Here is a 23,596-nt window from a genome sequence, read left to right on the forward strand (position 1 = left end):
GGTGCGCCCGGGGCTGGTGGCGGTGCTGGCGGTGGCCCAGCGCGGGTGCCGCGGGTGTCCCCGGGGCGGGTGGCCGTGGTGGCGGTGGTGGCGGTGGCCCAGCGCGGGTGCCACGGGTGTCCCCCGGGCCGCTGGCGCCGGCGGTGGCGAGGGGCGGGCGCAGCCCCGTTGCCATGGCGAGGCCCCGCCCGCGGTGACGCGCGCGGTGACGCCGGTCGGTGGCGGAGGGGGCGGCGCGGCCCCGGGGGCGCCGCGCGGAGCCGAGACCCGGAGCCGCCGCCGCCGCCCCCCGAGCCCAGCATGGTGATGGCCGAGCCCCGGCGGCCCCCGGCGCTGCTGCCCCGCGGGCTCGGGCCCGTCCGCGTCGGCTTCTACGACATCGAGGGCACGCTGGGCAAGGGCAACTTCGCCGTGGTGAAGCTGGCGCGGCACCGCATCACCCGCAGCGAGGTGGGCACGGCGCGGGGGGCGCGCCCGGGGGGCTCGGGGGGCGGCGGGGCCGCGGGGGCCGCGCGGGGCCGGGGCTCCCGTGCGCGCTCCGCGCCGCTTTTGTCCCTTCCGGCACCTCCCGCGGGGACACGGGTGTGCTGTTGACCGGAGGCTCGGAGCGGCGGCAGCCCCGGCCGCTGGGGTGGGGGGGGTTTTCCTGCTCGCATCCTCCTGGGAAGGGCAGGATAACGCCTGCCAGGCCGCGGGCGGGTGCCCGAGGATGTCACCCCAAGGATGCCACCCCAAGGATGCCACCCCAAGGATGTGTCACCCCTAGGATGTCACCCCCAGGATGGTGGCATCGCTCCCAGGATGTCACCCCAAGGATGCTCCGGGCGGGCAGCCGGTGCTTGCTCGGGCAGCACTTTCTGCTCCCAGGGAAGGTTCAAACCTCGTGCAGTGCCTGCCGTCATGCCCTGGATATTTTAGGGTTTCCTGACCTGGGCAATGCTGGGTTATCTGTTTCAGCACAGGAACTTGAGTGTGTGCTGAATTCTTCAGTACAGCATCCTCCAAGTTCACCAAACCCAACCATTTTTAGCCTCTTTGTTTAACCGCCCCCGTGTATTACCCGGTGATTATTGGTAATACCTGGTGCTTTACCTAAAACAAAAATGATTGTCAGTCTGCCTGGCTAAAAATGTAGTCGTGTTCACTTTAAAAAAAAAAAAAAAGAAAAAAAGAAAAAAAAAAGGAGGTATCTGATGAGGGTAATGGCTCTGAAGGATCAGCTTCCTCTTCTGTGTTGTTTTAGGTAGTTTTAGTTGCTACACCTAGAGGTGAGCTTTTTGTAAGCCTCTCTTGTGGTTGCTCTCATTGTTGACTGAGGAAGAGGTTCTCGTGCTGCTCTGTAGCTGACAGAAGTCACTGAGATGTTGTCCCAAGTGCAGCCTGGAAGGGCCTCGCCACTGTGGGCTCCTGTGGGAAAACCATTCCTTACCGGAATGGAAAAATGCCCCGAACTGCAGCTCGGTTAAGGAAAGCAAACCCCTGGTGCTAACAGGGCTCTGGCCACGCTGTGATTGATGAGCTTTGCATCCCAGAGATTGAAAGAAACTTCTACTGTTGCTTTATTTCTCAAGTTCATAATAAACTCGATTCTTTTTGAGTCCTTCCTTGCTCTTGCTGAAGAGCCAAGCAGTGTCAGTGTTCCCTTTCCAAGTTTGGTGCCATGTGCCAGAATTGCAAATGCTTTACTTGAAGATACTCAGTTGTCATTCACTCTTTAGTCCTCGTTTCTTTGGCAGGCTTTGTGATGGAGATGAAAACTTGAATCTTCATTTTTGTTGTCATTTTAGAAAGCATGTTTGTTTAGCATGGTTTGAAATAACAGAGGTTACAGAAAACACAGAGCTTAAAAGCTCCCTGATTCCTGTGTGATTTTTTTCATCTGTGTCCTAAGGAACTGCTGAATTCTCTTAGTCTTGATTTTTTTTTTAACCAGCTTTTTATCTTCTGGGTGATTTTTACAGCAGATTTGCCTGTGCTGGGGGGTTTTTGTCAAGGTCTTTGATTTTTTGAATCAGCTCTGACTTCTGCAGTGAGTGTTTTTCTGGAATTGAATTGCCGAGTTGGTTGCTGGAAGTATTTACACAATCTTTGAGGAAGGGGAACCCTGTTAAGATCACTTCTGGTGATGTCAGAGGAAATAAATTCCAGCCAAATACTCTTTGGAAGAAGCACTTCCAGTTTGGAGCACCTCACCTGTTGTTGGATCCCTGAGCACACAAAGTGGAAATCCTGCTTGTTAGTGACTCCATATAGAAGGGTTTTCATATTTCAAGCTTGTTCTAAACTGTTGCTTAAGTTCCAGTGGAAGAATATTCAGTTTTTAGGTCCTGGAAGGGCTGTGCTGCTGCACCCTCAGGTCTGTGCTGCAGGAAGATGCTGTGGTGCTGCTGAGACTTGCTCAAAAAAGCTGTTTTAAAAGGACTCCTCATCAAAGTTTCCCCTGAATCTCCTGATTTGAACCCTTTACATTCAGAACCTGTTTGTTGTTGGGCTTTTCTAGCACTGGTATTTTGAAATTGTGTTTTATATGGTTTTGACCTTTTAAATATTTGCTTTTTTGCCTTTTTTTTTTTTTTACACAACTCTGCCTAGCCAATAACTATCAAATTAAAAAAGATGGCCTCTTATTGCCTTGAATGCAGCGCCTACAGATTGTGTGCAATCCATCCTTTTTATGGAAAGACTACAGATGAGAAGATAAAATTGCTGCCATAAGTTGTTAGCAGAGGTGAGAATAAAATGAAAACAAACTCGAAGCAGGAGAACAAGGGCGTGTGCAAACAAAATCAGAAATCATAACTTGATTTCATGCAACCCTAAAATTCGAAATAGCCAAATAGAGGTGTGAAAGTTGGGAAAATGGGGGGATTGATAAGGATTTGTAGGAATAGAGGTGCTGCCTGACCCTTTTTTTTAGTGCCAGTCCACCCAGGGGGGGCTGAACCCGACCTTTGCTTGGCTTGTTTGGGTGTTTGGTGCCATTTGAGTGGAGGCCACGTGGCTTCCCTGCCACGCTCCTTTATCCTGCTGCCCAGAAATCCTGTGATCCCAGGGCAGCTCCTGCTAATGAGGCGTGGAAATGAGCAGAGGAGGAGAGGAGAGAACAGAAATAATTGGAAGCGTAAAGTCGGAGAAGATGGAGATTTGCTTCCAGGGAAATAGGATGGGAATGAAATAAGGAAAAGGTTTGGAATAGGTGGGAAATAAGGAGAAGGTCTGGAATAGGTGAAAGTGCTGCTTGGAAAAAGCAGGGAACTTGTGAACCACCCCCAAACGCCTTAATTAATTCCCCCTAAGGATTAATCACCTGCAGAGGAACTCTGCTTGCTGCTCCCCAGGTGAAAATAACCCTGGATGTCCCTGTGGATCCCTGGTCTGCTTTCACCTGGCTGCTGTTACAGGGAATTTGTATTTTTCTCAGGAAAAAATTATTAAAAATGACCCCCCAGCCCCTGATTTGATCTGTGGCACCAGTTCAGGTGTGCTCAGGTACCTGCAATGAATAACTCCAGCAGAGAAAGCAGCTCCCTGTGCTACTCTGCACAACCTGGAGTTTTTCCAGGCTGCAGGAAGTTGTGTTTGTTAAGTTTAATGCATTTTATCTATTTTAAGAATGTACCGGGTTAACAAATCTGAATTTCTGTAGCCCTCAGGGACAGAGCTCTGTTTGAATGTGAACTTGTAGGGGGAGGTTGTGTTGTGGTTTTGGGTTTTTCGTTTGGGTGTTTGCTTTTTGCCTTTGTTTTTCCTTTCAAGAATTAAATGAATCAAATAAAAACAATGAAAACTGGAAGTTGGAGTAGCTGAGGAGTAGAAGAACTTTCATCTTCTCTTGACAAGCATTTCATCCTCACTCCTTGGCAGTATCAATTCCCAGATGTCAGGGGAGGATTGAGCAAACTCCAGTTCTCTGGGCCTTCAGTGAAAGAGGAAAAGAAATATGTGCAATTCCTTGTATTTTTAAATGAGAAGAAACCATGAAAGCTGCAAAGATCTCTTGGAGTGTAACTCCTTCAGCAGCAAAATCTGGTGACAGGGGAAGATCAGGGAAGGCAGAGGATTCCCTTTTGGTTTTCCTTGTCAGATGAAGGATCTGCTGACATTATATATTGAAATTGGGGATTTTTTTTGCTGTTTGTTTCTAGCTGTTGCTAGTAGTTGTTGGCAAGCTGCGTGTTTAGGAACAAAGCACACTTTTCAGATAGGAAACTGCTTCTCCACCTCTAAGAATTACATCCCTTTTCCTGTCATCAAGACACAGCTGAGATCATGGACAAAAAGGAGCTGCTGCTGCTGAATTCCCTGTTCCTTCTCACATCCTCGTCAAGACTTTGCTGGATTTTAAGTATTTTCAAGTGGTTCTTCTCTAAAACCTTCCCTGGTCCTGGCAAGATGAAGATGCAGAATGAACTGAGGTATTAAATCTGCATTTGAGTGGAGGAGCAGAGGTGGCAGCTGCTGCTGTGCTGCTTCTCCTACAGAATGTACATTTTGTGGACATATTTAATACACACTTTCAGTTGTACAAGGCTTCCAAAGAGCAAGGAGTTTTTTCTTTCCTTCAAGTAGGTTTTTATTTTCCATGCTCAACAGCAGCTTTTCATAGCCCCAAATAACTCCACATCATGAGACAAGACACGGTTTGATGTAATGGGGTGAGATTTTTAAGCTAAAAACCCATTTAAACTGGAAATCCAGCTTGTTCTCCATTAGTTTGTAGCTCAAGATACTCTTAATTTGCCGTGGAGCTGTGCTCAGAACTGTTTCAGGTCCCCGTGGCTACACAATGTGAGCGTGTTGGTGATCCATGGAACGGTCTCGTTTGGGGCTTTTGAGCAGATCCTGGCAGAATCTCATTTTCCTGGGGCTTGGGGAAAGACAAGGCACTTCTAAAGAGGGGAAAGGAGAGGGAAATGAAGTCGATAAATAGTTAATTGTGAATTCAGGTGGGCCCATAATCAGTGCTAGTGCAGATAATGAGGTTCACCTCCCGTGGATTCCTGTCTCCTGTGCAGCAGCTGTCTCCCATGTTCAATAGTTTGTGAAATGCTGTTATAATTGGAAGCATTTGTGGGACTTACATTGTTTGCTCCTGCTTCAGCATTAATAATGTGATATTCAGGGTGAATAAACACCAGTTATACATTCAGCACTCTTTAGCATTTTCACCCTTTGCATGTGCAGTGGCTGTATTTTCACTTTCTTCTTGGTTTAAATTTTAAATGTCTTCTGTTGGAGCTTCTTAGTCCCCTAAGCATCTATAGTTACCTTCCCTTTGCATTTATTGGCTAAAAACAAGGTCAGCAGGCCCAAGATGTGCTTTGTGAACTAACTGAGATGTGTTTCCAAGGTTTGACTGATAAATTTATCTGCAGAGCCTTTCTCTGAAGGGATGAACTGCAGATACCCTTTTATAACAGCACATTAATTAATTAAACATGTCACAGCTGAAACTACATGGATCCCCTAGGTTTGGATTATTTGTGTGGAGGCAACAGTTTTTCTCTTAAAATACCATTTTGTAGGACTCAGATTTGCCACCTTGACTGCAGGAATGGGCACCATTGAGCTTTTTAAGAAGATTTGGGTCACTGCAGGGTCCTTAGTTGTTGATATAAGAACACCTGGAGCACTGGCCTCCCTCACGTGTTCTGTGCCTTCCATTCCATGGAGAACATGCTTTTTCATGTAGAAAACCTGCTTTTTCTCATGGAAAACCTGCTTTTTCTCACATGCTGATGTGGGTGAGAGCCCTGCAGCCCCTCAGAGGGACCCCTGACATGTTTAATGCTATCCTGCTGTATTTTTCAGTCTGGGATTTGTATTTCAGAACTCCCCAGAAAGCTTCCAGTTACCTGGGGCTGCATTATTCCCTTTCTAATGAGGGTAAACTCATGAGGAGCACGTTGGGGGAGTTTTTAAACCTCCCTTTTGCTGTTTGTCTGCAGGTGGCAATAAAAATCATTGACAAATCTCAGCTGGATGCTGTGAATCTGGAGAAGATCTACAGGGAGGTGCAGATAATGAAGATGCTCGACCACCCACACATCATAAAGCTCTACCAGGTAGGCTTAGAGGGGGCTTTTCCCTATTTTTCCTCCTTTTTCTGCTAAATAAAGATGAAGATCCCACTTAGGACCAGTTCAGCTTTAATTTCATTTTATGCAAAAGAAGCTGGCACGTGGTCTTGAAAATACTGATCTGCAAAGCAGAGATGGAGCTTAGGGAGTTAAATTTTCAACTGCCTTGATAATATCTCCCCCAGTTCCTTTCTGAATGAATGAAAACACACAAAAGTGGCAGAGGAGAGGCTGAGAATATTTAAATTGAGTCTGAAGATCAGCAAGATCACTTGAAGGGAGGGTGATGGTTGTGCAGTGCTCACTCCTGCAGTGACTGGTTAAAAATGCGTTTCACAGATGAGTTTATTTTTAAAATGGCTTTCAGATTGTCTCACCAGTTTGCTTTGATTTCTGAGCAGTCTCCTGGTACTTTCAGGCCTGTTAATAAATAAAATGCAAAATCAAATTCACAAAGGTCTTGCCCATGGACAAGTTCAGCTCGTGCTGAGCTGTTTCTCTGAGGTTACTGAAATCAACCCAAAAACATGTTGAAATTGTTGTGTTGAAGTCCCAAATGGCTTCTTGAAGTTGAGGATTTTTCACTCTCAGTGAAGCTCTTGATAATTCTGTTTGCACACATTGGAAGATTGTGACAACTCCACGTGCAAGGCAGAGCTTTCACAGCTTTAGGAGAGAACCATAAAAATGAGCATCCTTTTGGGTGTTTAGTGGCTTTTTTTGCTCTTCCCACAAGCCCTCATGTGTGATTTATCATCAACAGGTGATGGAGACCAAAAGCATGCTGTACCTTGTGACAGAATTTGCCAAAAATGGGGAGATTTTCGGTAAGGAGGAGAATATGTCCATGTTCAACATTTTAATGCAGCCCTGGTCTCTGTGTAAATAAGGATCTTTTGGGTCTGTTATGAGCGATTTAATATTTCTGTGCAGTTTTTTTCTTAGGTTCATCATTGTTTTCTGATTTATTACAATGATTTCTCAGAGTGGCTTTTGTAATTGAGGCTGGGATATTCAGCTGATACAGAAAACAGTCTGACACATTTTCTAGATCATTTCAGCATAAACACCTTGCTGGACAAAGCTAATCAGGATCTGCAGGGTTTTTTTTAATTGTAAAGATTCTTTCTAATATTTAATGTAGATTTCCTTAGCTGAAATTCCAACCACTGATGGCTGCAGCTGTTCCTAGGCATTGATAAGATTGGAAATCCAAAGTATCATCTGATAAAGGGATTATTTGTTCCTTACTGAGCTGGAACTGGATGAAGATGTCCTGAGTGCCTTGCACTGATGCCAGCTCCCAGAAGGGTTGGGAGGGGTTTGTAGGGAATGGCCAGTCCAGCTCTGCTCAGGAACATGGATGGAGACTCCAGGCTGCAGCCAACATTTGGCCACCTGGAGAGTTAAAAACCCTGTATTTTAAATTGGATTTCTTCTGTTTCAGTTGGTTTCCACTGCCTTTTGTCCTTCTGCTGGGTGCTTCAGCTGGGAAGAGCCTGGCTCTGTCTTAGGACAAAAATCCTGCTGCTTTGGGCTGTGAACCTAAAATCACTTCTGGTTTCTATTTTATTGTAGTAAAATGAAATAAACCCCAAACCCTACTGTAGAAAGGTGCAGCCAGAGGGTGACGAAAGGCCGAGATAAATTTACAAAACTTGGAGATTTCCTAGCTGAGGTGGCTTTGCTCTTTCAGCCTTTGCAGGATGCACAGGGAGCTCTGCTCGGGGTGTCTGCAGTGAAATCAAGCTGTGGCTCTTTGCTCCAGAGGTCTGGCTACATATTCCAGCAGATCCTGAATGTCCTCAGCGAGCTCCAGCCGCCTTGGAGAGTGGTTCCTGTGCCCAGGGGCTGGCACAGTGCCCCCATCCCAATCCCAGCCTTCCCTGTTTGCACTCTGGTTAATGCACAATCCCCTGGTGCTGCTCCACGAGGGAGAGGGGTGATCCCAGAATAAATGACCTGTTCTGGGCACTCTGAAGGGCCAGGGTGGTTTGGAATCTCTCAAGGAGTCCTGACAGGCCAGAGCCATAAAAGCAAATGACAGCTTGGCTTCATTAACTTGTTTGCTGCATTGCTAACAACTGATGGATTAACAGCTTAGAGAGCTGGCTGGTGCTCAGGGGTAATTTAGTTTGTGCCTTTGATATCTGACTTCACCTTGATATCATATGATTTGTCAGTCACTCTGTGACTGAATGATATTTAGCTTGCAAATATTATGATCTCCCCTTACTGCCAGGCTTTTGTTTGTTCTTGTGCTTTGCCAAGTGAAACCAGCTGAGAGTGTGTGAGGTGGGGTGGGAGCTCTGAGGAGTTTCCAGAGCTGCAGGTCCCAGAGATCAGCTTTGACCACAGAGAAAAGTTTAAATGAAAGTAGTGCCAAGGTTATAAAGTCCCCTAAATGATGTTTTAATTAAAAATCCCCCTAAAACACAGGCTAACAAAGCCAGGTTTGGAGCTGTGTTCGGCAAGATGCTGCTGCTGGGGAATCACTGATGTTACACAGCTGGTTTAGAAAATAAGATTAATCACTGGCTCTAAACTCTATATGCATTTGCTGCTCCTTAGCCACTAACTGCATTCTTTGTGGGATGCTGAAGGCAATTCTGAGCCCATCCTAAAAGCTGATTCTCTGATTTTGTGCTCCTAAGAGGAGTAGAATTGGCTGTAGAAGCTGCTCTGTCAAGACTCACACAGCTGCTGCTCCCCTTGTTTTTGTTCCTGAGGACAAGTGAAGTTTTTGGTTTCAGGGCTAACATTCGTTTTTACAATGTAATCAAATATGAAAACAAAATGTTCTCTCTGCCTGTGACGCAGTGAGGACGAGAGAGAGGTCAGGATGGGCACCTTTGGGGTACTTGTTTTATTTCCAAAAAGAAAAAAATATATTTCTATCCACCACACAGCCTCTGCTGAGGCTTCAGAGGGAGAAGTGTGGTGTGAAGCTTAGAGGAATGAAAGCTGGAAGTTTCCATGATGGTGAAGCAAATTATTCCAAGTATTGCCCATGAGCTGTGTTGTGAGAATATTGACCAGGCAGTTATAAAAGAAGGAGCAGAGAAGAATTTCCTCTTTTTTTTCCATTTTTTCAGAAGGTTGAGTTGGAGAACAACAAGTTGGAAACTGCTTTGAGTTCCTTTGTGCTAATTTTTTGAGGGAAATTGCTGAGTTTCATGATTTTTGCCTGCTGTCCAGCCCATTTAAACCTGATTTGCTTGATTTTTGCTGATTTTATTTCCCAGATTACCGTGAGTTCTGTTGTGAAAATATTGACTGGGTAGATGTAAAAGAAGGAGCAAAGAATTTCCTCTTTTTTTTCGCCCCATCCTTTCACAGGGCAGGATGGGAGAACAACAAGCTGGAAACTGGTTGGAGTTCCTTTGTGCTAATTATTGGGGAGAAATCGCTGCGTTTCAGGCTTGTTGCCTGAGTCCATTTAAACCTGATTTGCTTGATTTCTGCTAATTTTATTTCCCAGATTACCATGAGTTCTGTTGTGAAAACACTGACCAGAAAGCTATAAAAGAAAATTTCCTCTTTTTTTTCCCCGTTTTTTTCAGAGGGTTGAGTTGGAGAACAACAACTCGGAAACTGCTTTGAGTTCCTTTGTGCTAACTTTTGGTGGGAAATCACTGAGTTTCAGGGTTGTTGTTTGCTGTCCAGCCTGATTTAAACCAGATTTGGTTGAATTTCTGCTGGTTTTCTCCCCTAGATTACCTGGCCAGCCACGGCCGCCTGAGCGAGCCCGAGGCACGGCGCAAGTTCTGGCAGATCCTGTCGGCAGTGGAATATTGCCACGGCAGGAAAATCGTGCACAGGGACCTCAAGGCTGAGAACCTCCTGCTTGACAACAATATGAACATCAAAATAGCAGGTACTCCATGCAGGAACACCTTATTTTTATCTATTTTTTTTTTATACAAAACCCCCTCCTCCAGGAATTCACTCGTGCTGCCCGAGATTCCTCCGTGGTTTTCCAGGTGAATATTTTTCCGTGGTGGATATCAAAGTCCGTGCAGCTGAAATATTTCCAATATTAACTTCCAGGAAAAAAAAAAAAATTGGAGTTATAGACATTTTTTTGGTGGGTGTCATGTCATGTCTTTAATGTTGCCAGATGTTCAGGTTAAAACAGAGTTAATCAAATAACTTCTTTCGACGTTAAAAAAAAAAACCAAACCTCAAAATGGAAGCTTATTGATTTTTTTTTTCCTTTTTGCATGCATGATTTCACTTTAATTATAAATTTAGACACAGCAGATGTTGCTAGCAATAGAAATCGTTTTCATTACAATTCCACGGATCCTTCCATGCTGACTTTAGCCCAGAGAGGCTGGAAATGGGAAAAATAGAGAATATCTTGATTTGGGGGACTGTTGAACTTCAGTAATAGGGGAGTGGGAAGGGGGAGTGCTGGAAGGAGAAGGAATTTACCTTCCTCAGGCTACAAAAAGCAAAGTGATAAAACATTTCTGATCATTGCTGGATTATTTTACCCTTTCATTTCCCTCCTGGCATTTCTGGAATGGGGAAAGGGTTTTGGTGCCTTGTGGAGCTTTCACCAGGTGGGTTCATCAGCACTGCCATTCGTGGGGTGGTTTTCTGTTCTCCTTTCTGATTTCATACTTGGATTCACCTCCAGCAGCTCCTGGCAATCAGAGTACCTGGAGAATTATGGCTGACAGAAAATTTATTCACCAGGCTGGTTTCTGGCTTTGGTAAATGCTGAATAAATCCTAAATACAGTGTGAGGGTTGCCAGCCACCCCCTTGCTCTGAGGAACTGAGCTGAAAGAAGGGAATTTCTGTGCCATTGTTCATCTGTGCTTCTTTCCTGCCTTCTCCTCCTTTTCACCTGCCCACTTCTGCCCTCTGATCCCTCTCCACATCAGTGTGCAGCTCTGCAGGTTATGCTCTTCAGCCTGGCAGGGTTTTCCAGGGCTCCTCAGGGGTCTCAGCTCCTGCATCCAGAGGTTTTCCTGCCCTGGATGTCCTGAGCCCTGCAGGGAAGCAGAGGTTCACAAACCCCTCCCTCAGAGGCATCTCAGGAGAGCCATGAACCACAGCAAGGCTGGAGCCCTGAGCTGTTCTGTCCCCCGGAATTTCAGTGCTGGAGCTCTCCAGGGACTCTGTAAACGGTGGATAATGGGAGTGAGGAGATTCCATCGGCTGCTGCTGCCTCTGCCCTGCCTCCCTGCTCTCCTGCTCCACTTCTCCATTGCAGAAAGTTAATTACAGGTGGGCTGGATGCTAATGAGCCCATTAGCTGCTTCTTCCGTGGATCTCTGTCAGGCTTTATCAGGTTGATAGCAACTCCCCGTGTCCAGCCTGGCTGATAAAGGAGCTGGAGGAAGGTTCAGGCTGCTGGAAACTTTGTAGTGATTTGTGCTGAGTCAGTTGTTGTATTTTTCTCTGGAAAGGAGACGGATGACGAATTCCACAGTGTTTATCTGGGATTTTTGGAGTTATCTGGTGCTGTGCAGATCCCTGGGAACAGCCTCTTCCAGTCGTTCATCTTTGTCATGGCTCATTTATCAGGCTGGGGAAGGACAGAGGGCAGCCAGGATCCCAGCTCTGATAGCTGGGATTTTCCTCTGATTTCAATTAATGGAAGAATTGAAAAAAGCAGCACAGTAACCAATGAATTATTTTGATAAAGCTTTTCTTAACTTCCAGTGGGCCTCTTGGCTCAGTCTGCTGCTTCCAAGGTTTTATTGAAGCTTTTACTCTTCAAGAATACAACAGTTTTTAGTCAAATACGGAAACATGCACAAAGGTACCTCTGTGTTTCAGGCACCAGGAGAATAAACTAACATTCAAAAATGTTCCTAAATCTGTGAGTTCATAGGATTGCCACCTTTGATGCTTGAGGCTGGAGTGAAATCCAATAGTTTTGTGTTAATACTGCTCTAAAAGGAAGGGGACAGGTAGAATTCAAAGGATCTTTTCGCTCTCAGTAATTGGACAAGAAACAGGATGAGTAAAGAATTTGAGGTGAGAGCTTTGATAGGTTTATTTTCGAGAAGGTGTGAGGTGGCTGGGAGCAAAGCCCTCCAGTTTTAGTCTAAGTAGCAAAACGGAAGGTATTAAAGAGATAAAATGTCCATTCAGAAGGGGGAAGGTGAGGAATGCCACGCCAGGCATGGAATTTGTGCTCAGCACAGCAAACCTTCCTGGCTCTTCCCAAACTTAAGCAGCTGGATTGGTCATGTCCCCTTTAGATTTGCTGCTTTTTGAGGGCATCACTTGAGGGCATTTCAGCTCTCACCGAACACAACCTTTGCTGGCTGCCCGTGCAGCGAGGAATCGGCGCAGTGAAACCCAAAGGCAGCTTGGCATCGGGGCCCAGCTCCTCGCTGGGAACTTCCAGCCCCACTCTGGAAATCCTGGCAGTGCTGTGGCCAGGCTGCTGTGTTTGCAGCAGCCCAGGTAGGCAGAGACTGTTATTTTGAAGAAGGCTGGAGTGCTGCTGTGGACAGGGAAATATGCATTGACGTCAGGAGTGGCTGCTCAGCATTCAGCCCCTGAAGTGGGTCAGGTTTGCTGCTGCCAAGCTCATACCTTGCCTTTATCAGCACCTCTCTCCCCATTATCTCCCAGGCTCACGTTTCTCCTCCAAGAAAAGTTCCCTGTGGCTCTCTGCAAGCCAGGCAAAATTGAGTTCTGTTGGTAATTTTAGGAGAATGGATTAATTATAGCTCTGGAGCTCCTTCTTGAAGGGTTCTGGAGGTACAAATGAGAGGCTCTGCCGTCCTGCTGGATGCTCAGCAGAAGTTGCAGCAGCTCTGGCAGGGAGCTCCCGTTTCTCAGATTGCAAACGGGGCTGAAATCTCAGCCTGTTTCCATTTTTACCGGGAAAACAGATTCCATTGCCGTGCAAAAAAATGACACCTTCGAAATTCGAGATTATTCTAAAGGGGGTAATGAGATTGAGAAACCAAATACCACAACTGTGGAGAGCCAATATTTGCAGATTGCACGAACACCGAGTTTATTCAACTGAACACAATGCTGCAAATGATGGTGCTTTTTTTGTTTCTTTTTTTGTTTTTTAAACGTGCAGATTCAGGCAAATGTTAAGAAGATCACTCCATTATATAATCTCAGTGCTCTGGTAATGAGCCCAATTTCAGTCCTTTTAGAATTCTGTGGCTGGCATATGTTTGTTGTTTGGTTTTTTTTTTCAGAGGGCTGGCATATTTTTCCCTTGAACATCAGTGGTGTTTCCTCTGGAATGAGACGTTTTTGGGTTAAAAATGACCACTTTGGATCCAGAATGGCTGTGGCACACCAGCAATGGCAAAGTAGGAACAAGGTGGAAGGGGGAAGAGAGAGAATGAGAGACTCATGATTGTTTTGTGCTTAACTGAATCCTGGCCACTCCAGAAAGTGGGACAACTCAACTGACAGTGCAGTAGTTAAAAATTGAGGAAGCCCCATGGACCGAGCATCCAGGATCATGTCTAAATCCTGAATTTTTTCTTTGAAAGGGTTTTCATGGATGCTATCCATGCTGGAGTGCTTAGAAATTGTTTATAACAGCCATTTGTGTGGGGAGCATAATGGAAACAAAAAGGGGTGACCACAAGAAGTTGTGTACCCCAACAAATAATGCTGATCTCCCCAGACAGGGAATGATTTTGTCCAAAACAGAACAGAACTGGATTTTTAAAGGTGAGAGCCAGTTACTGACATACAGAACACTGGTTTTAATTCCTGTATTACGTGAAAAAGCCCAGTGCCAGTCAGGAGATATTTGGCAGTGTTTTGTGTTGTCAATGCTTGCTGAAATTCAGAGCTGAAGGGTTCTCGTGTTTCATCGGTCATAAAAAAGGGAAGAATTGGAGTTTTAGAAGTGCAGGTCAAAGGCAGAATGGGGAAGTCATTTTCCAGGTGTAAATGCTGGTACCCCAGGCACAGGGACTGGTGAGGAATTCCCACTTGCTGTGTCTGTGCCTCCTTGGCTGCTCCTTCTGGTAGCAATTCACAGCCCTTTCATTCATGAATTTCCCTAATAAAGCTCAATCGTCTGTGCTGTCACAAGACCATCAGATGCCAGCCAAGAGCTGCTCTTCCACCCAGTTAAGCACTGCAAGTTCTGCAGTTCTCTTGCTCAGAGAGGGAGCAGAGGCCAGGATCAGCTCCAGGATGTCCTTGCTCTTGAGGTCCTTTTGGTGACCATAAATAAAACCATTATGTGTTGTGAGATGAATCCTGTGACGGTAATGAAAACATAAACCTGAGGCTTCTCTTATATTGGCTCTGTTCCTTTTGCTGCTCAGATTTCTTCATGTGTCTTTTTGAAGAAATCACCAAAGAGGTAACTTTAAATCCCAGTCTGGATGGGCAGAGAATTTCACTTTTTTAGGATTTGGAAATCCTTGTGTTCCCAAGCAGGTCACGCTTTCTTTAGCTGTGCTTACAAATAAATGTTCTTGTACTTGTGAATCTGATAGGAAGATTTATGAGGGTGGCACCCGAGTAAGAGCTGCAGTTCAGAGATAAAAACCTGATGTTTATCTGCAGCACTACGAGGATGTTGAAAACCTGACAAATCCAAGATAAGTGAGGGGAGAAATCAGATTGAACAACACCTACACGGAGTGGCAAAATGCTTCTGGAGAGGAGGGATCGCTCCGTGTCTCCCGAAGCATTGTCACGGTTGCCAAGCCAATTCTGTGTGAATAAAAGTCTTCTCAAAGAGAATAATAATAATAAAAAAATTCACAACAGCAGTCTGGCTGTGATAGGGGAAAAAAAAGGAAAAAGGGGAAGAAGGTGACACAGAGTGGTGGGGGGATTACAGAGTGCTGGGTTAGATTTTGTTGTCCCCCCTGTGTTACTAAACAGCTGAAGCTGTTTCAGAGCTGCAGGAGGATGAGGGAGGAAGGGCAGCAGGGATGTTCTATCCCGTGGCTCCTGGATAAGTTTGGAATCTGAGCCGGCCTTGGCCTTGGCAGCCCTGGGGCTCGGTGACGTCCCCGGGCTGTGGCGTAACCGTCCCTGCCCGTCAGGGCTCTGCTGTGACGCTCTGGGCTCTGGTGCCTCCTGACCTTCACCCAGAGCCCTGGCACCCAGCCTGGCTGCTCCCAGCCAGCGGGGTCCCTTTGATGGTGGCCAGGTCCCAAAAGTTCACCCTGCGGGGCTGGGTATCGGGTTTGCTGACCCTGATCCCAAACAGGGCTCTCAGAGATGGAGGGTTCCACACGTATCAGGGAATTAGGGGAGTGTGAGATGTTTTCTTACAGCAAAATATGTTCGTTCTCTGTTCCAAAACCCTCTGCACTCCTGGTGTTCCCAAAACTGCTTCATTTCTGAGTGATCTTGCAGGTAGAATTCCATTAAAGGGCTGCTGGAGCTCCTGCTAGGAAAGCAACCCCCACTCCTTTCCCACTGAGCTCGGTGGCAGCAGGCGCCTTCAGTCCCAGGCTGCTGCTCTAAACCAACTCCAGGGTGACTTTTTTTGGAGTCCTTGTTGAATCTCTCTTCGTTGCTTTGATTCCAAGGGTTCTCTCATGGTTTTCTGGCTCCTCTGAGCAGCACAGCTGACACAACCGGTGGTTCAGCAGAGCCTGTGATAACCAGGGCGCTTATCAGCTTTGCTATCTGCTGATCAGCATTCACAGCATCCCTGGGAGGCATTGGGAGCTGAATCAACAGCCTGAGTCCTGTTTGTCACAGCAGCACCAGGCTCTGGCTCACTCCAAGCACGCTGCTTTTGCTTTTCACCACTGGGTTATAAAAATTCTGATTAATATCAGACCACAGCTGGTCATGTATTAAACCATAAAAAGAAGTATTTAAAAGCATGGGTTTTTATTTATGGACTGGTAATTCCAAGGGCTGCAGACAATCCCAGTAGCAGTGTCCTTCCCAGTAAAAGTCCCCTCGTTTTCCCATGCCTGTTGCTCTTGGCACAGCTCCTTCCTCCCAGCTCCAAAGCTTGTCAAAATTTATTGTGTATTCAAGGCTAGAGAGCACCTGAAATCTCAGATTATCTCTTGGCAAGTCAACAATCTCATTTATCTGCTATGACTGTCAGTTTGTTGAATTTTAATGATGGCTGTTTATAAACTGGTACAAGTTTACTCACAACTCCTCCGGGTTGTGAAGGTTTTGCTGGGTTTTAATAATTCCACAATAGGAAAACCGCAGTAGAGGACATCCAGCATCCCAATATTTTCAGTGGGAGTCCCCACAAAAGGATTTGGGATGGAATCAAAGTGGGCTTTCAGGCTTAGGAAATGCATGTAATTATTCTTTGTGGTGCAGTGGAAGCTTGGAGTGACTTTTCCATTGATTTTTTTCCCACAGACTTTGGCTTTGGGAATTTCTATAAGAGCGGGGAGCCTCTGACAACGTGGTGTGGGAGCCCCCCCTACGCAGCCCCAGAAGTCTTTGAAGGCCAGCAGTATGAGGGACCCCAGCTGGACATTTGGGTACCATTCTCCTTTCTTTTAATTGCATTCCAGTCAACTTTTGGGAAGCTGGAACGAATCTTTGGTCGTTCTTGAGCTGCAGATTCGGAATCTTCGATTTTTCTTAAGCTGTGGGTCTGCAATATTGGATTTTCTTTTTAAGCTGCAGACAAGTTGTTCCTCTTCAGGTTTATTTCTTGAGTGTCCTAAAATGCTGCTTAACTCTGAATGGAATTGGGGTTGCCTGTCCAGGTGGCTGCTAAATGTGCACTGCAGGTGGATGTCAGAGGGGAAAACCCTCCTCCAGAAGCTCCCTGGCTGGATGAGTGAAATTGGCTTTTTTCCAGTGCCTTTTAGTGTTTTCTGGGCTAAGTGGGAATTGAACCTTGACGAGGTTAAAGGGGTTCTGAAGCCCAGACACCCAGGAGAGAGGGGACTGCTCTGCTTTGATCTTGGAGCTGGAAATGAGCTCGTTTGTGCCCCAAAACCCTCCAGCAGCAGCTGCCTGGGGTGGAGTTGGTGTCTCCGTGTGCATTATTCCAAATGAGGAGGGGAGAGAGGGCACTCCCTGCTCTGATGTAGTAGGAAAGGGACTAAAAGGAACTGCAGAAATTTTGTGCACCCTTCAGAGCCTGCTTTTCATTCCTGCTTTGCTTTTATTTGGGGTTTTGGGGGGTTTTACTTTAATTTTCTGATTTTATGTTAACTTTTTTGATTCACATCTTAAAGCAACCAGAGACAGGATGATTTGGCAGCCTGGAGAACACTGCACACAGCATCACCCAGGCACTGACTTTTTAGCCAGGGCAGATCATGGAAAGCCACCTTTGGGCTGCTCAGTTAATTTAAATTCATCCAAATTGCCTTCCCAAATAACAACTTGGTGAAGTTTTTAATCAAACAAATAAAAACCGTGCTTTTACACACATTTATTTGGCCGTGGGCTGATTGTGTGTACATAAGCACACAATAAATACTGGCTTTAAAGAGGCTCCAGCCTTCCTGGACCTTTGGGGACTGATAAACACAGAGCAGACGTCAGCCAGGTGACTCTGTGGACGTCAGAAGGGAATCCCTGAACTTTGGTAAATATTCCTTAAATATATAAGGTCCTAAATCATTAACAGGATCTGTCTGCCCACAGAGAAGGTGTTCATATTTAAAATAAAATCGTCTTCACTTCTGAGTTAAGGGTTCTGTGAAGGTGCTGAGCTTGCAGCAATCTGCAGTTCTGTTTTTGGCAGGGGTTTGTTTTAAAAATCTCTATTTAATTGTAAAATCTCTTGTGTTTTTACAAAGTTTTGAGGTCAACACCTGCTTTTTTTCCCCTTTGGAAACCCAGTGCTGTGCCAGGCTGATGTGGTTCTCTCATGTGCTGTGGCACTGTTATTTTTTTGACAAGAATATTCCAGTGCCAATTCACTTCCATCCTTCCAGGGATAAGCAATTGGAGCAGAGCTCTTGCCCATTTTGTCCCCTTTTGCTCACGTTAAATGATCCCCTCAAGCTGGCTGGTCACAGAAACTCTTCCCCACAGGCTCTAAATATAAAATATTACAGTTTTTCACACTGAGTGGCTGTTGCTTGAGGTTTGCTTTTGTCTGGGCAACGCTGAGATTAATAAAAATACCCTGAATTCTCAGCTGAAGTTGGGGTTCACTTCTCAGGTACCACTCAGTCACCCGTGTGCAGCTGCTTCCTTTTCCTCTAAATTCCCTTTTTCTGCAGAACACAGTTATTTCTGTGGCAGGGCTTGGCTTGCCACCCTCTAGAGACACTGCTGGGAGCTTGGGAATGGAACTGAAAATTCCCTTTTTCTCCCCACAGAGCATGGGGGTGGTGCTCTATGTCCTGGTGTGTGGAGCGCTGCCCTTTGATGGACCCACCCTGCCCATCCTGAGGCAGCGAGTCCTGGAGGGGAGGTTCAGGATCCCTTATTTCATGTCAGAAGGTAACAGTGCTGTGGTTTTACTCTCTTGGGGTGGTTTGAGTAAAATCTGGGATAATCTGGGGGGCAGGAGATGTGCAGGGGGAACAGCACTGTTGGCCATGCCTTGTATTTGAAGAATTTAGGCTTTTCTCCTTCTAAATGTGATTTTTAATCTTGTTTTTGAGGGATTTTTAGCTGCAGTGAGGCAGTTCTGGGCTGGTGAGTCTCAGGTAACACTGGGCAAGTTTATAATTCTCTTTTTTTTTCCTCCCACCAGAGTGTGAGCACCTGATCAGAAGAATGTTGGTCCTGGACCCATCCAAACGTTTGACCATTGCTCAGATCAAGGAGCACAAGTGGATGCTGGTGGAGGTTCCTGCCCAGAGGCCAATCCTCTACCCACCAGGAGAGGAGAACGAGCCCTCCCTCGGCGAGTACAACGAGCAGGTCCTGAGGCTGATGCACAGCCTGGGCATAGACCAGCAGAAAACTGTGGAGGTAAAACACCTCAAATGGGGGTAAAACACCTCAAATGGGGATAAAACACACCCAGATGGGGGTGAAACACACCCAAATGGGGATAAACACACCCAGATGGGGGTGAAACACACCCAAATGGGGGTAAAACACACCTCAAATGGGGATAAAACACCTCAAATGGGGCTGAAACACATCCAAATGGGGCTAAAACACATCCAAATGGGGGTAAAACACATCCAAATGGGGGTAAAACACACCCAAAGGGGGATAAAACACACCTCAAATGGGGATAAAACACACCTCAAATGGGGATAAAACACACCTCAAATGGGGATAAAACACACCTCAAATGGGGATGAAACACACCTCAAATGGGGGTGAAACACACCTCAAATGGGGGTAAAACACACCTCAAATGGGGATAAAACACTTCAAATGGGGGTGAAACACACCTCAAATGGGGGTGAAAGACACTCCTGAGTGGGGTTGGATAAATCATTAACTTGGCAGCTGGAGAGAGACGAGGGCAAATTAGAAAGTAAATTCATTTTGAGTTTTTAAGAGGGTGGTCAAAGAAAATTCAAACAGGAGCGTGAAAGCAGAGAGTAGCTGATGTGTCTGCCCTATCCTAAGCCATTCTCACCAGACATAAATGCCAGGGTTCCCTGTGGAATTAACAGGATAACTGCCTTTGGGATGGGAGCTCAGTGCCTTCTGCAGGTTCAGAATGGTATCTGTGAGTGCCCCATCTATCTGGGAGCTCACTGCAGATCTAGGATTGATGTTTTCCTGTCCCTGCCACTCTGCTTTGAACCCTTCTCAGCCCAGAACAGCGTTTGCCTTCCCCACCACCTCCTAACCCCCCCCCCCCCCCCAAATTCCCTCTTTTTCGTGGCAGAACACAAAAAACCCAACACCCACCTGGCTGCTGCCACACTTGCTGTGCTTCTCTTTCCCAGTCCCTGCAGAACAAGAGCTACAACCACTTTGCTGCCATCTATTACCTGCTGGTGGAGAGGCTCAAGTCGCACCGGAGCAGCTTTCCCGTGGAGCAGCGCGTGGACGCGCGGCAGCGCCGGCCCAGCACCATCGCCGAGCAGACCGTGGCCAAGGTGAGGCTCCCTGCTGCCCTCCCAGCCTTGCTCAGCCTCCTCCTCCTCCAAAATCTCTCCATTCCACCTGCAGTGCCTCGCTGGCTGGTGTAGTTTCATCCTGAAGCACAAAATGCAAGGAGTGGGTTTGGCTCTGGTGGGGAGCTCCGGTTTTAACCTCAGCTCGTCTCCCAGCTGAAGTTCCCACTTCTCCCTCAGTTACAACCTCGCAGTTGTCCCAAGGATAATTTGTTTTCACACCTGGTGGCACCGCAACTCTTCTGATTGTTCCCTTTTGGCCAGTGCTGTGGATACTGCACTCCCAGAAATAAAGGTTAAAAACCTTTAAATAGCCCTGTTTTCCTAATTTCCTAAAAAAGTCATTGAAACCAGTCCTGAGCCCCCTGGTAACATTCAGGGGGTTTGCATTGAATATAAAAAGGAATTTTAGAGCATCAAAAAGCCCTAAACTCTGTCTGTGCTGCTGGGGATAAGTCAGCTTCAGTAACTACTGAGCTTAATGACATTTGGGGTTTGCCTGTGTATTTTGGGGCTGGTAATGTTGTTTTATTAATAGTTTAAAGGCTAAGAATGTTCTTCATCCTGAACCAAGAAATAAATCTTGCACTTCTGCTCGGGCAGTGGTGGGCTACACATTGTTCCATTTGTGACTTGGGATGTTGCTCCCTACCTAAAATCACTCCAGTTTTGGAGTTGTTAAATTCTGTTTTTCAGGCACAAGCTGTGGTCCCCTCGGTGAACCTGCATTCCCAAAATCCAAGGCTGCTGCAGTCTCCAGGTCTCCCCTCGGCCTCAGGAGCAGAAGCCTTTTCCTTCCCTCCTTCCAGCTGCCAGGGAGAGGCAGCGTTTATGGAGGAGGAAAGGGTTGAGACACCAAAGGTACAGCTTTTTAATCACACTATTATTTGTTGGGGTTTTTTTTTCCAGAAGTCATTACAGCTAAAAAATCTATTTGTCTTTTAAAAGCACAGCACTGCTTCCTGAAACTCAAGTATTTAAGCATCAAGAGTTGTAGGTATTCCACATTCTTTTTCCCTGTAACTCTCCACAGCTGGGTCTTTTTTCATCATTCCTCTGCCTCCTGTTCTTTGCTTACATTCCATTCTCACCACACTGCTTTTGGAAAGGGACAAGACCCCCAGAAAAGTGGGTGTCTTGCCCTTGTTCTTCTCAAACTTATTTTCAAGAGCCCTGAAGACTCCTCCTTCTTACACAGAAGGGTCATGGATGCAGCTGAAGTGTCCAGAGGGAGCTCCAGCCTGATCTGGAGTCAGCAATTAGAAGGGAAAATAGCCTAAAATAATTACATTTAGAAGTATGTTACTCTCATAAAACTTCTGTTGTTCTCTCTCTCACATTCCACCACGTTCTAACTTGAATTTCAGCATATTTATCCTGCCTGCTGGGGTTTGATTTCCTGCCTGCCAGTGTGAAGGGTTTATTGCTCCCTGGTTTGTTCCCAACACCAAGAGTGTGGCCCTGGTTCTCAGCACCAGCTCCTTGTGTGGTCTCTGGCAGCTGCAAAGCACAAAGCAGTTCAAAGGCACTTAAAAATTAACATTTCAAGCTTTATTTTGCATCCCCCTTTTGCTTTATAGGTGCAGTTTGGCCAGGGTAGGTCAACAGCTGGTGACAGCAGTGAGGTGTCAAGTCTGAGCTCACTTAGGAATATTCAGGGCCTTAATTTTTGTAGGACATGTCCACTAAAGACTTCCAGGCTCTGATCCCTGGAAAACTGCAAGGAGCCGATGTGGGATTGGTTCTTCTTTTCTGCCAGATCAGGGTGAGGCATTTGAGTGGAAAAGTCACAAATGGAAAGGAAGGTGTGTAAGAAATTCAATTTAGAGGTAAAATCCACGAAATCAAAACAGAGGCAGCAGACCCAGAGTTTCCCCGTGCAGGAATCATCACTTGCCTGGTGTTTAAACTATTTATAGCTGTTTCTCAATGCTGCTTTAAATACTTTCCTACCTTATAGTCTGCATCAGGACCATTTGTTAAGAGCTGCTGTCAATGCAGTGAAGCCTCTTTTCCACACCCTTTCTTTTCAAAATACCAAAGAACTTGGAGGAGAATTCAGGAATGGCTCACATGAAATGGCTTTACACAGAATCAGCTGCAGCAGTGCCAGGTTTTGTGCTGAAGGATTGTGTTGTTTCATCCATATTTTGCCCAGTGTGGTCCTATTCATGCAGCAGGACAGTAATTACACTACAGAGCCTCCAAAGCTGCAGGACACAGGAATATTTAGGGGGGGTTTTTCGCCTAAAATAAATAATTTTATATGGCAAAGAATCAGTTACAGTGCAGGAGGATCCATGGCAAACTGGCCTGGAGAATAAAACCAGGATGAAAATCCTAGGAGCAGTTTAGGCTGGAGAAGTGCCTCAAAAGTCTGACTTAAAGCTGTGGGAGGCTGCTCAGGGCTTTATCAAGCTGGGTAAATCCAAGGAGGGAGATTCCACAGCTTCTCCAGGCAACCTATGTTTGCAGGGGAACAACATCAATCAAGTGGACTTGTGCTGGGAAAGGGTGCATTTATGGAGTTACTCCTGAGCACGGCCCTGCAAGGCTGAAATACAAGGCTGGGGGGTTTTTTTGTGGTGTTTATCTGAGCATGATAAATGAGCACAGCAGGTATGGGAAGGGGGGAACAGCAGTATTGGACATTCCAGAAATATTTTATACTTGTGACTAAGCTGGCAAAGTTTTTAATAACTCAAAATTAAAAAAAAAAAAACCTTGGAGAACACAGAACTGTGGGAATAAGAATATTTAGGTTTAGGGAATTGAATGTTAAGGGAATGCAAGGGGGAAATTAAGAATTGTACATGACAAACAAGCCTTAAACTCAGTAAAGATCCCAAATGCCTTCAGACCAGGGATTTCCTGCTTTTGGGGGCGATTCTTTGGGCACAGAACAAAGCTGGGCCCAAAACAAAGCTGTCCCCTGTCCCTTTGCCTCCCAGGTGAACGGCTGCCTGCTGGACCCCGTGCCCCCCGTGGTGATGAGGAAAGGATGCCAATCCCTGCCCTCCAGCATGATGGAAACCTCAATTGATGAAGGAATAGAGACAGAAGGAGAGGCAGAGGAGGACCCAGCCCAGGCCTTCGCTGCCCTGCAGGCAGCTCGAGGGGGAAAGCGGCGTCACACCCTGGCAGAGGTCACCAACCAGCTGGTGATGGTGCCAGGCACAGGTACAGAGCTCAGCAAGGACATCTCACAGCTCATCTTCTCCCTCAGCACTCACTCTAATTAGCTAGTGATGGAAAACAGGAGGTTTTACAGTGATGAGTTTGAGACAGTTTGTATTTGCTGGAAAAGCCAAAGGGAAAAAACCACAAAACACCCCAAAAGCTGCTGTAGAGACAGTGTAAAATCAAAGCAGCAAATGTACAGCTGGCTGAACTCATGTACAACCCCAGCAGCAACTGGGAGATCTGGCAAACTGGCTGCTTTTTCAACTAAATGTCCCCAAATCATTCACCCCCTAAAGATGAGCTGGTGGAGAACGGTGGGGAAATAAAACCCTCTGGGCTCCAAAAGCAGGGAGGTGCCTAAACCTTTCAGGCT

The 23,596-nt window shown here is 46.3% G+C and overlaps 1 protein-coding gene across 2 annotated transcripts in view; it reads left to right on the forward strand.

Moving 5' to 3' along the window:
- Positions 1–226: 226 nt before the first annotated feature.
- SIK2 (salt inducible kinase 2) overlaps positions 227–23,596 on the forward strand; it is a 29,506-nt gene continuing 6,136 nt past the window's right edge. For both annotated transcript variants that reach the window (XR_014227089.1, XM_082297089.1), the window contains exons 1-10: positions 227–450; positions 5,949–6,065; positions 6,844–6,907; positions 9,796–9,957; positions 16,397–16,521; positions 18,328–18,451; positions 18,708–18,928; positions 19,870–20,022; positions 20,737–20,901; positions 22,992–23,220. Coding sequence is in view for 1 of the 2 variants with exons in the window: in XM_082297089.1 (XP_082153215.1) it covers positions 301–450; positions 5,949–6,065; positions 6,844–6,907; positions 9,796–9,957; positions 16,397–16,521; positions 18,328–18,451; positions 18,708–18,928; positions 19,870–20,022; positions 20,737–20,901; positions 22,992–23,220 (1,510 nt within the window). In the remaining variant the exon portion in view is untranslated. The remainder of the gene's footprint in view (positions 451–5,948; positions 6,066–6,843; positions 6,908–9,795; positions 9,958–16,396; positions 16,522–18,327; positions 18,452–18,707; positions 18,929–19,869; positions 20,023–20,736; positions 20,902–22,991; positions 23,221–23,596) is intronic.

The sequence above is a fragment of the Coloeus monedula genome (genome assembly GCF_965178545.1).
Source record: "Coloeus monedula genome assembly, chromosome: 25".
In the NCBI taxonomy this organism is placed as follows: Eukaryota; Metazoa; Chordata; class Aves; order Passeriformes; family Corvidae; genus Coloeus; species Coloeus monedula.